Source organism: Terrapene carolina, unplaced genomic scaffold (assembly GCF_002925995.2).
Source record: "Terrapene carolina triunguis isolate 2854851 unplaced genomic scaffold, T_m_triunguis-2.0 Scaffold89, whole genome shotgun sequence".
NCBI lineage: Eukaryota > Metazoa > Chordata > Testudines > Emydidae > Terrapene > Terrapene triunguis.
In genome coordinates, this window is record NW_020664440.1 from 2,946,258 (window position 1) to 2,958,469 (window position 12,212).

Genomic DNA, 12,212 nt, shown 5'->3' on the forward strand with positions numbered 1-12,212 from the left:
TACACGTTGTGTCTCTGCTCAAAACTGAATTGATCTGGGTATGAAAGTAGTTTCCAGGCCTCAGTTTAATTTTGACTGTTACACTGATCTCCGAAAGGCAGACTATCCTCTGCTACTAACTTGAAAATTCTTGACTTTTCTGTACAATCAGGGATCTATTAATACATGTTTCTAAATCCCACTGTAATATTTAATGATGTTCCTTGATCTTTCAATCCTTTTGCATAACAAACATCTTTTCCCTTAACAGGAATACTCAAGGCATTTTGAACCAAGGGATAGCTCTGAAACTTCAAAGATGTTCTTGTTTCTATTTTCCTTTTTATAAATATTTTGAAAAATTTTATTTTCACTCTGTGCCCTGTCTTTTTCAAACTCATTCTTGATCTTTGACTGAGATAGTACAGTCACCAGTGCCTCTTGAGGAATTAAAGTATCAGCAACAACATTTGGTTATAAAATGTCTAGAATTTTTTTTATTGGAAAATTATCTGGCCAATGTTTATTAGGTCTGGGAAAGTGGGTAAGTCCAAATAAGCATTGTCTTCATTTGCTCATGCTTAATTACACTTAGCTTTAATAATGCTTACACCTTTTTTTGTATTCATTTGATCTTTCTGGTGTATGAGCCGAAAATCTCTTGGATTTGTATTAGAGGACTGCGGTTGTTGTGGGATTTGTTTATTTGTTTAGAAAAATCCACGTAAGGAGCAGTTGCCCTATTGACTACTGAAGTTCTTGGACAGACCCTTAGCTTTTGTAAATCAGCAGAGAACTGTTGGCTTCAGCGAAGCTACGCCAGTTTAAAACAGCTGAGACTATGGCTCAATGTTCCCCCCACAATGTTTCATTGAGCACTAAGTTATTGTGATGTGTCTGATATTTGTGGTTCCTCGTTACACTTGTTAACCTTAGAATACAAGGAACGCCTTAATTAAGTGTGTCTCCCCAGATATACCTCTGGCTTAGCTAGAATTGTGAAGAGTCGATAATATACCAGTGCCAGCACCATTAGGAAGAGAATCTCCAAATGTACTGATCACTGAAGAGATTAATGATTCCCCAGACCTCTGCCTCAGAGACCCATATAACATATGAGGTTTGTTATCTGTCCCGGCACAAATCTCGGCTTCCACAGACATGGCTGTGGAAAGAAGACTATCTGGATACCAAAAATTCTGTCTTTTAGTGTGAGGAGCAGTTTTTGTACATTTCCTTACTGGAGTACTAGCATTAAATATTGTATTTCCATATACATTGGCCAAACCGGACAGTCTCTACGCAAAAGAATAAATGGACACAAATCTGACATCAGGAATCATAACATTCAAAAACCAGTGGGAGAACACTTCAGCCTCTCTAACCACTCAGTGACAGACTTGAAGGTGGCAATTTTGAAACAAAAAAAAACTTCAGAAACAGACTCCAAAGAGAGACTGCTGAACTTGAATTAATATGCAAATTAGATACAATTAACTTAGGTTTGAACAGAGACTGGGAACGGTTGGGTCATTACACTAATTGAATCTATTTCCCCATGTTAAGTTATCCTCACACCTTCTATGGGTCATCTTGATTATCACTTCAAAGGTTTTTTGTTTTTTTAATTTCTCTCCTGCTGATGATCGCTCATCTCAATTGATTGGCCTCTTACAGTTGGCATGGCTACTTCCACCTTTTCATGTTCTCTGTATGTATAAATATCTTCTGTGTGTTCCATTCTATGCATCCGATGAAGTGGGCTGTAGCCCACGAAAGCTTATGCTCAAATAAATTTTTTAGTCTCTAAGGGCTGGTCTACACTAGGGGGAGGGTGTGTGTCGATGTAAGATGTGCAACTTCAGCTACGGGAATAGCATAGCTGAAGTCGACATATCTTATTTCTACTTACCTCCCGTCCTCACGGCGCGGGATTGATGGCTGCAGCTCCCCTGTCGACTCCACTACCGCCGCTCGCCGATATATCGCGTCTAGACGAGACGCGATATATCGATTCCTGATAGATCGATTACTACCCGCCAATTTGGCAGGTAGTCTGGACGTACCCTAAGGTGCCACAAGTACTCCTGTTCTTTTTGTATTTCCTGTGTCCCCCATCAACTCTGTCTGTCAGGTACTAAACATCTGCTGTTCTTTTCTTTTGGCACCTGCTACTCTTGTGTTATGTTGATCAAAGGGTCTTCTCAATACATTTGAAACCAAATTTTAATAAGAAGCTCTAGGATTTTCCACAACATTTGTGAAATTCCCTTTTCTATGTAAAAAGGCAAACAATAAAGACTTTCCATATTATTCACAACACTCAAAAAGAAAAACCTGCCCTAAATAGTCTGAACTTGAAATATGCCAAAATAGTCTCGGGAAGATCTTCCCAGTCATCTAGACTCCCATCAGCAAAGGAATCTTTCCGGTCTGGAAAGAAAGCGGGAACTACCTTCCCATTGTATGGTTAATTATACTAAACAAATTTAAGAATCTCTGAGTTGCAGTTAAAAACGGCCAATGCCTAAGAGCAAGATGAGAACTAAGTCTAAATTTTAAGTACATTTAGTTGCAGGCATGTCTAGATCCAAAAGCTGGTTTGGTGATCACCCAAGGGACACTTCAAATAAATATCAAGTAATTGTTCTGTTTTCTTATTGTAATTTGAAGAAAGGATAATCCTTCGGCCGGAAAAGCAGGTCTCTTGTATTTTGGAAGCATTTACTGTTTTCAGGTGCATATTCCAAGCAGAAAAGCTCTCTCCGCTACTCACTGTTAACAAGCCTTTTCTGAATTGCAGTTTTTATAGGAAAGCTTCTGGCCCCGGTGAATCAGCGTATGTGAATTAAAACATGAAAAGAATGCACCCAGTTTTTGGACCTGGACAAAAACACAGCCACATGTACTTTAAATTTAGACTTAGGTTTCTTCTTATTCTAAGGTATGTCTCATTGGATAGCTTTATAAAACTAGCTACTGTGTACGAGTCACGCAAGCTCCTTCTGTTGGTGGTGTGGCAAAATAAGACCCAACTCTTGCAAACAGACATGTTTGGGGCCTGCACAGAGCCCCAGTGCAATCTTGAGCTTCTAGTGTTGGTACTGACAGCCTGTCTTCATTGATCACAGGAGTTCTTGCAATTACTGTACAGCTCTTCACTTGGAGGAAAATTTAGCCGCCATTTAGAAAAGTTTTAGGCTACTTTCTGATACCCTGCTGTAGTCAGGGTGTTGGAACTGAGCATTTTAAGGCACCACTTAAGCTATGATTTGCTTGGATAACTGAATCTCTCACCATTTTAACCTGCAATATACAGCGTGGAAGATACAGTAGCTAGGCCGTTTGCTAGCTTCGCAACATATACATACCCATTGCACTAAATACATCTGTGGCTCATAGAGAAAAATGTGACTGCAGATACACTTTTTCGTACCTTACCGATACCCCATTTTTAAAGACTATGTTAAAATGCTGCCCATAGATTTTTAAACTCTGCTTTCTCCTCTAAATCCTCTGAGTGGCAATGCATATGCCTGAGAGCATACTCTCTTTCCGTGGAAAATACCGAAGAGAAAGCCTCCTCAGGCGCATGTGAAACTGCGGAGTGTAATCAACACAGATGTTGCAAGCTATTGATTAAAACTCGGGGAAATTCTGACTCTTCTAGCTCTGTCAAAGGTCACAAAGACAATAATTAGTTACCGAGTGTTACAAGGGTTAGTGTCATCACAAATAAGCTTTCACAATTGCCTTAGCTGTTCTCAGGGGACACTAGAAAGATGGGAGAAGGAAGCATGGGAAATGTTTATGCTGGGTTAAACTAAGATTTATCCACTTACAATTTGCAGTTGAAGAGCTTTGTAAATGCATTACATCATTGGCCACCTGGACACTTTTTGGTTGTACATCTGATGATGTTAGGAATGGGGGAGGGTTTGTGAAATCAAGTCTTTGTGCATGTGTCGTGCTTTCTACAACTGTTTAACCACGTAAATCCCTTTTTCTAAACGTTTATTGCATACTGACTGTGTTCAGCACTGTATACTACATAAAGGGAGACAACCCTGGGCTAAAGGAGTTTACAGTCTAAGGTTATTCTGTATAATCTGTTGGCATCAGGGGAACAAGGTTTGCAAATGAATCCTTTGTTCTTACCATGGACATCTCTGCAACAGACTGTAAATACTTGTAACCTGTGCCTGGTCGGTGTGGCACTCTGTCTCCCTCTAGTGGTGAGTAGGCTAGCTAGCGATTGATGAGCCTGTTACAACCTTGACTAAGAGACGTAGTACGGACCACCACTTATAACGCCACTTCCCCTTGGTGGGTCGTCAGCAGCAGGAATCAAACCTGGGATCTCTTGAGCTTAATGCACAAGCCTCTACTGCCTGAGCTAAAAGACACATTTCTCTTAGCCAAAGCTGTAGCAGGCTTATCAATCTCTAGCTGGTCTAGCCACCACTAGAGGGGGACAGAGCGCCATGCCGAGCAGGCGGGGGTTACATACTTTGGGCTGGTCTACACTAGGGGGGGAGATGGATCCAAGATACGCAACTTCAGCTACGCGAATAGCGTAGCTGAAGTTGAAGTATCTTGGATCGAATTACCTGGGGTCCAGACGGCGCGGGATCGACGGCCACGGCTCCCCTGTCGACTGCGCTACCGCCGCTCGCTCTGGTGGAGTTCCGGAGTTGACGGTGAGCGTGTTCGGGGATCGATATATCGCGTCTTAACGAGACGTGATATATCGATCCCGGATAAATCGATTGCTACCCGCCGATACGGCGGGTAGTGAAGACATACCCTAAGTCAGCTATCCTTCTCTGTCAAAAAGTCACAACTCCTCATTGCCAAATTGTTTTTTCAGGTGGAAAGTTTTGACCTTTTATGTATTCTTTGAAAGGGACCATATCTTTAATTCTCACCCACTTCCTCTTATTCCGTTGTTTTATTCCTTCCCTTCTACCCGCTAGCTACCACCGACATTTACCTTGCGCTGCAAAGACATGTGCAGGGGTGTTTGGGGCAGAGAACAGCAGGGCTCTGATAAGCAGACACAAACTGTAGAAGGCTATCCCCACTTTCAGCTTCTGTAGCTTTGAGTGTATACGATACGGAGAAGGGGTGTGATAAGATGCAGTGCCGTCCTCTGCTGTGTTGCTAGCAAGGTGATCCATGAAATAAGAATCTTTATATTTAAATAAAAGTAACTTCCAGGCTTAGCTTGAGTTCTTTTTAGAAAGGATCCACAGTAAAAATAACTACTGTGTGATGCATCATTTCAACATAATACCCTTCTCCTGTTAATATGAATTACTGTTCACCCCGTGTTGGATGAGAGACCTATCTCACACAGGAAGTGAATGCTGCACACCTATAAATCTTTCACTTCAACACTGTGCACAACAGTGGTGCATTTTTCATGGCCAATTCCTTGTTCGCGCCCATATGTGTATATTTTGAATACACAAACTGTGCACCTGTTTGGGGGAGGGAGGGGAAATGACCTTGCTTGCCTATTTGCTAGGCATCAAATGGTTTGTTTCTTTTGGCCTCTGGAAATGGCATGATAAGCTACTTCTCCACTGAGAACGTGTGCTTCTTCAAATACTTTCAGTGTCTGTATAAAAAAACCCAAATGTTCAACCTGTTTAGCAACTTTATGATTGCTTTTGAATAGAAGAGTAACAGTAAACGCATACATGCATCCGACGAAGTGGGCATTCACCCACGAAAGCTTATGCTCCACTACATCTGTTAGTCTTAAAGGTGCCACAGGACTCTCTGTTGCTTTTTACAGATCCAGACCAACACGACTACCCCTCTGATACTAGTAAACGCATAGACGCTAATTGAATCCCCAAAATGTTTTTTTTTAATTACTAGGTAAACAAGATACACTTCTTAACATACCCTGAAGAAATTTTCATATCAGCAAAAGGAGTACCCAGTTAATGAGCACTGTAATATTTTTTAGGTTACTTCATTCTTATTGCCTAATGTCTTTTAACGGTGGTTGTCTTTTCCACAAAGTGCTTTCCTCTTAATTGCGAAAAGTGTAGCTTTTCTTTCCATCTGTGGAAAGGTGATTAGCAGAGCTTCTGTGATTCTGAATGGCCAGAGGGCTCGGGAAAAGCAGAGGAACTGGTCTAAATGATCAAGTGTTTGTTTGTTACGCGGACTGGTGTAATTTTTTCAGCATGCTGAGAGAGCGAGGGGGAGAGAAGGTTAGCCATTAGCGAAATAATTATACAAGGAGTACTAGAAATGCCTGCTCTATCTAGCAGAACATCCATTTTACAAACATGGGGCCAGACAGGCCACCTTAGTGAACACACACTCAGCCAAGGAGTCCCGTTCACTTCAATGGGACTAATTGGGTGTGTAACAACTTGCTACTGTAAGGAAATACCCGTAGGAAGTGTGGTGAAAGGGATAGTCTATTTTTACGCCATTGTAGCTAGACAAAGATTCCAGAGCCTGGGCACACTCTGTTCAGGTCCTGTATTGGCCTCTTCTGATCAACACTGCACAAGAAAGACAAGGTGGGGGAGGGAATATCTTTTATTGGACCAAGTTCTGTTGGTGAGAGAGACAAGCTTTCGGGTTTACACAGAGCTGTAAAACGAAGGTGATTTCCCAGACCTGAAGAAGAGCTCTGTGTAAGCTCCGAAGCTTGTCTCTCTCACCAACAGAAGTTAGTCCAATAAAAGATAATATCTCGTCCAACTTGTCTCTCTAGTATCCTGGGACCAACACTGCTACAACAAGAAAAGAATAACAGGCAGAAATTAGTTTGTGAGGAGAAGGAAAATCATCTTCATGAGAGACCCAGGAGAACCAGCCTTATATAGATGTAGTGGGAAATTTTCCTCTTGTTCCAGCAGTACATTCGCTCTTTGTTTTATACATTGCTAGGTTTACGTCATTCCACAGTTTGTATGTGAAGGCAGCATTCTCTGTGTTACCTCTCTAGCATTTGATATCTTTCTGTTTCTGTTTGGAGGAGGTTTCTTAAGAGTGCATGTACTTCCGGCTTCTTATATCATTCTGCTGTTGAGCTGCGGGATGGTATTTTTTTAAGCCTGGAAGACACTGGAAGCAAAATACTCTCAGAAAATGACAATTTTAGCTCTATTGTGCCCTGTATGAAAGAGGGGAGTGCAGATACTCCTTAGCATACAGTGAAAGGATGAGTGTAATATTCTAGCTCCTCACTAGTCACTTGTTAATATTCAGGACATCGGTTTTGCTTCTGTGTTTTCTCTGTCCGTCTGTTTATTTTTTGTTTTTGTTTTTTTGTTTTTAATGCTGGAGTCAATTTTATTGCTCGTAAAAGTCAGTGACTGATGCCCTGGCTAGAGCTTTGCAGACTGCAGGCAGTTGTTGTCCAAGCTCCCATACTCTGTCTGGTCTGCCAGTTACTTAGTCCTGATTTGCAGCATTTCTGCTCTTTCACAGTCTGAGGATCTTTTTTGAGACGTCGTTGCCAGTTTTGATGGTGACACTGACAAATGTCCACAGAGGAGGGGTGAACCTGGTTTAAAGGGCAGAGCAGTGCAGTACTGGTATGCTTGACTCCATATATGCTCTGTTGTCAGTTCCATCAGAAACTAACCTAGACTCTGTTCACTGGACAACATGCAAAAATTGCTCACTGAGAGTGTGAAATAATTTTACTGAATCTAAAACTGCATGTACAGAGGCAGGGAACTAGCTCTTTCACTATCTAGGGTGCCAGGCATCTGGTTTTCGACCGGAACTCCCAGTCGAAAAGGGACCCTGGTGACTCCGGTCGGTGGCGCAGGGCGGGCCCGGGGCTAAGGTAGGTTCCCCGCCTGCCCTAGCTCCACACAGTTCCCGGAAGCAGCCACCAGGTCCTTGCAGCCCCTAGACACGTGGGCGGCCAGGGAGGCTCCCTGCCCTGAATGCCGGCTCCGCAGCTCCCATTGGCCGGGAACCACGATCAGTGGGAGCTGCAGGGGCTGCACCTGCAGGCGCAAGGGCAGCGCACAGAGCCCCCCTGGCTGCCCGTGCGCCTAGGGGCTGCAGGGACCTGGCGGCCGCTTCCTGGGAGCCACAGTAAGTGCCACCGGGACCCAAACTCCCGGAGCCAACACCCCTCCACACCCCAACCCACTGCCCCAGCCCGGAGCCCCCTCCTGCACCCCAAGCCCCTCATCCCCAGCCCCACCTCAGAGCCTGCACCCCCAGCTGGAGCCCCCACCCCTGCCCCAGCCCGGAGCCCCCTCCTGCACCCCAAGCCCCTCATCCCCAGCCCCACCTCAGAGCCCACACCCCCAGCTGGAGCCCCCACCCCTGCCCCAGGCCAGAGCCCCCTCCTGCACCCCAAGCCCCTCATCCCCAGCCCCACCTCAGAGCCCGCACCCCCAGCTGGAGCCCCCACCCCTGCCACAGCCCGGAGCCCTCTCACGCATCCTGAACCCCTTATTTCTGGCCTCACCTGGAGCCCACACCCCTAGCCCAGAGTCCATACCCCCGCACACCCCCACCCCCTGCCCCAGCCCGGAGCCCCCTCCTGCACACCAAACCCCTCATCCCCAGCCCCACCCCAGAGCCCACACCCCCAGCTGGAGCCCGAACCCCCAGTCTGTAGCAGTGCATGGGATTCTTCCGTCCTAAGTGCAGGACTCTGCACTTGTCCTTGTTGAACCTCATCACATTTCTTTTGGCTCAATCCTCCAATTTGTCTAGGTTCCTCTGTATCCTGTCCCTACCCTCCAGTGTATCTACCTCTCCCCTCAGCTTAGTGTCATCCGCGAACTTGCTGAGGGTGCAGTCCACGCCATCCTCCAGATCATCAGTGAAGATGTTGAACAAAATCGGCCTCTAAGGATATTAGGGAGAAAAAACTTTCCAAAAATGTAATCTTAGTGTGGCCTTACAGTTACATCCACACGTACACACTGCGTTGTAGTCTGATATATTTGTAATTAGGCAAAGCACTTGGATCATTACCTGATTGTGACATAATGATGTTTTCAATGACAGCTATAAATAGCTATCCAGGAAAGAGAAATATGGATTTGTCAATTGCATAAATTACAGCAGCAAACTCTACTATATGATTAATATATTATTACTAATACCTGTATATATTACACTGTACTGAGATGTTACTGCATATTTAGTATATTACTACATATGTGCATTACGCACATCACACAATGTAATTATGCTGTAGAATTAAGCAATTTCATATTTTTATTAAATGATTCCCTTGGGGAGATATAAAAAACACAATGCAATGGGTTTTCTGTTTGTTTTTTGCATATGAGAGAAGAGAATAAATAAATGAATAAAAAAGAATGCCATTTCATATGTATTGTAAGTCCAACTCCCGCCTCCCCCAAGAAACCCTGGGATCAATAAATAAGAAAGTCTATCTTTATTAAACTGCTGTGTGGAAAATTGTATGTGTTCTTAAGGCCTCAATTACCAGGAGACCGCTCCGTGGATTTTCTGTAGAGTTTACTCCAGGGAAAACAGTCCTGAATGCATCAAAACCGTGAACGTTTTGCCTGTTTCATATTCATACTTTCTCCCCTTGTGTGTGACTGATTTATTCTGCTCTGTGCCCCCAGGGTGCGCATTGTCCAAAGAAAAGGCTGCCAAAAAATAAAGGAATTCCCTTTTTGCTTTAAAAAAAAAAAAAAAGGCAGCGGAGGAGAGGAGGGAAATGAACTAATTCCTTTAAATGTCACGCAATATGGAGCCTCGTGTATGATTTCACCCTACGGTGTTCCCTAGCAAAGTATGCTTACCATATAAATAACTCTAATACGGTACAAGACACTCTCCCTGAAAAAAAAGACCCGCTTGAAGAAAACCACGCCATGCTGTGAAATGTGAACTTTTCTGGTTGCATAGTCAATAGCATATGTGAACTTACTTGTCATATACTTTTATTATTTACAAAGTCCCATAGCTAGTATTGTGCTGCTGTGCAAACATAGACCTGTGGGGATCTTAGGTTCTTTTCGAGACCCGTTTTGCCTTAAAGCATTCTTGGATTTTTTCAGTGACTTCTTAGCACTCTGGTTTGCATCTGTGATGAAACAATGGAAGCATAAATTAGTTTGACAATGTCAGCAAAACAGGCTATAGAGAGTGGGCTTTCTATGCAGAACACAATGTCCAGAATTAGAGAAAAGCATAGGACAAGGCAGAAAGTTACAAGCCATTAAATGCAAATATTTTTCAGCAGGAGAAACAACAATTCTCATAAAGGGGCAGTTAACCAGGGCTGTGTTCCAACTCCATACAGGTGTTGAGGAGCGGTTCGTTCAGAGCTGCAGTAAGAGGGATCTTTATGGAAGGGCAAGGCTCTTGTTAAGAGCCCCTGACAGATGAGAGCAGACCCTTCTCTCGTCACAATAGCTGCTCACACTGAGCAAGGCTCATTAAATATTCAGTTCCAGCCTCAAGCAGCTCATTAAGTCAGCAATGAGCAGTGACGCGGATGTTGGAAAACCCTGCCTCAGTTAACATCACCATGCAGAAGCTTCTTGCATCTCTTGATTCTCATCTGCTCAGTGCCTTCTCTATGATGACCAGCTTGTGCTCTCTACTTTGCATTAAATACAGGTAAAAACAGCCAGGTGGATTTAAGTCCTCCTTGCAGGGTTTCTAGCATGGTTTCTGCATTTGACTTGTCTTGGGCCTTTTCAGAGACAGCTTCTGGGGCCCAAGCTAAGCATCGATTGGATTTTCTATAGCAGCATCTGTGATTCAGTGTTAGCTGGAGGTTATGAAGAGGATTTTACAGGTTTAGGGCTTACAGAAATAAAGTTTGTTACTGTTGAAATTGTAACTTTCATGACAGCAGCGGGGTAACACGTAGCCGTTACATAGTCTGCGTTAGATACTGCCCACTGTTACGCAGCATTAAGTTTTACAGTAGGTGCATAGTCCCTTGAAACATCTTGCTTTAGTTTTGATTTGAGAACTGATCCATAGGACTGTGTATGTTTCTTTCTGAATTGTGTATTTGAAATCTAGAATATTTCAAATAGTAAACTTTTGGCGCTTAATTTAATGTGAACTGATACGTAGCAGTAGTATGCTCCTCAACGGGGGTGTGTGTGTTAGGTATCAGTGAATTAAAGTCATACTGAAAGCACAAATATAATTACATACAGCTTACATGTGTTTTCTCTAACGAGCATTTAAAGCTGTAACATCTGACAGTATATAACTAGAAATGGAAAGGCAGAACATGTGCAAAAGTTCTTCACTGCATTTTTATCTGCTATTTTTCATAGCACTTAACTTATTCTGTTCCTTTAACAGAAAGTGTTTTCAGACGGCTCATTTCTACGTGGATGACAGCAGCTCGCCTCGAGTGGTCCCTAATGAGAGTATTCCCATTATACCTATCCCAGGTAAGGCAGGCCTACCCTCCTGTTAATTAGTGAATGAAGTCACACTTTTTATGGACAGGTTCTAGTTTAATTATGTGGATGCAATAGAATTGTGTTTGTGACCAGATTACAATTTTCCTTTTAAGTCTTTACAGAGGTTTGCAATGTCCAGGCTGTTTCATGAAAATTAACTTGCTTTGCAGTTTGACTCTCACCATGGAAATATTGTGCATTCATCAGACAATTCACCCAAATGGTTTCAACTAAAAGTTCCAGAATAACTTTTTTAAATGTCAAAAACAAAAGTGATGTCTTTTAAAAATAGAAGTGCAGGGCATCCAGTCTAGAACTGAATACAGATTCAGGGCCAATTATGGAGTCTGGCGTAAGCAACTCCGTTGGTTTCAGCTCAGGGTGGTAGGATTGCTCTGATTTACACCCGGTGCAGATTTGGCCTTCACTGTTATATGGGAAGGGAGAGGGGAATTGCGTATAAGTAAAGCACCAAAAGTATCATTCACAGCCATTTGTTATAGTTGTAATATTCAAGATACCAAAGGCCAAATTCTTCTCCCAATTACACTGAAGTGGAGCTGAAAGCAGATATTGGCTCCGGGTCATTTTCATGGGATATTTCCAGGTATCATCGATCGCACAGAATTCTTTACCCCTTCAGTGACAACGACAAGGAAACTTTAAAGTTTCATGATGTTGGAATGGACTTTGTGGTTGCTACCTTGTTTGGTATTATTCAATCTCATTTACAGAACTAAAATATACAACATGTTATAGTGACATTAGTTTCACAAAGGATTGTCTATTTGTTGTGACATGATGACGTATCTT

General features: G+C 43.0%; 1 protein-coding gene across 5 annotated transcripts in view; it reads left to right on the plus strand.

Moving 5' to 3' along the window:
• PTPRG (protein tyrosine phosphatase receptor type G) overlaps positions 1–12,212 on the plus strand; it is a 592,097-nt gene that overhangs the window by 523,838 nt on the left and 56,047 nt on the right. For all 5 annotated transcript variants that reach the window (XM_026650229.2, XM_026650227.2, XM_026650225.2 and 2 more), the window contains one exon: positions 11,296–11,387. In XM_026650229.2, coding sequence (XP_026506014.1) covers positions 11,296–11,387 — 92 coding nt within the window. The remainder of the gene's footprint in view (positions 1–11,295; positions 11,388–12,212) is intronic.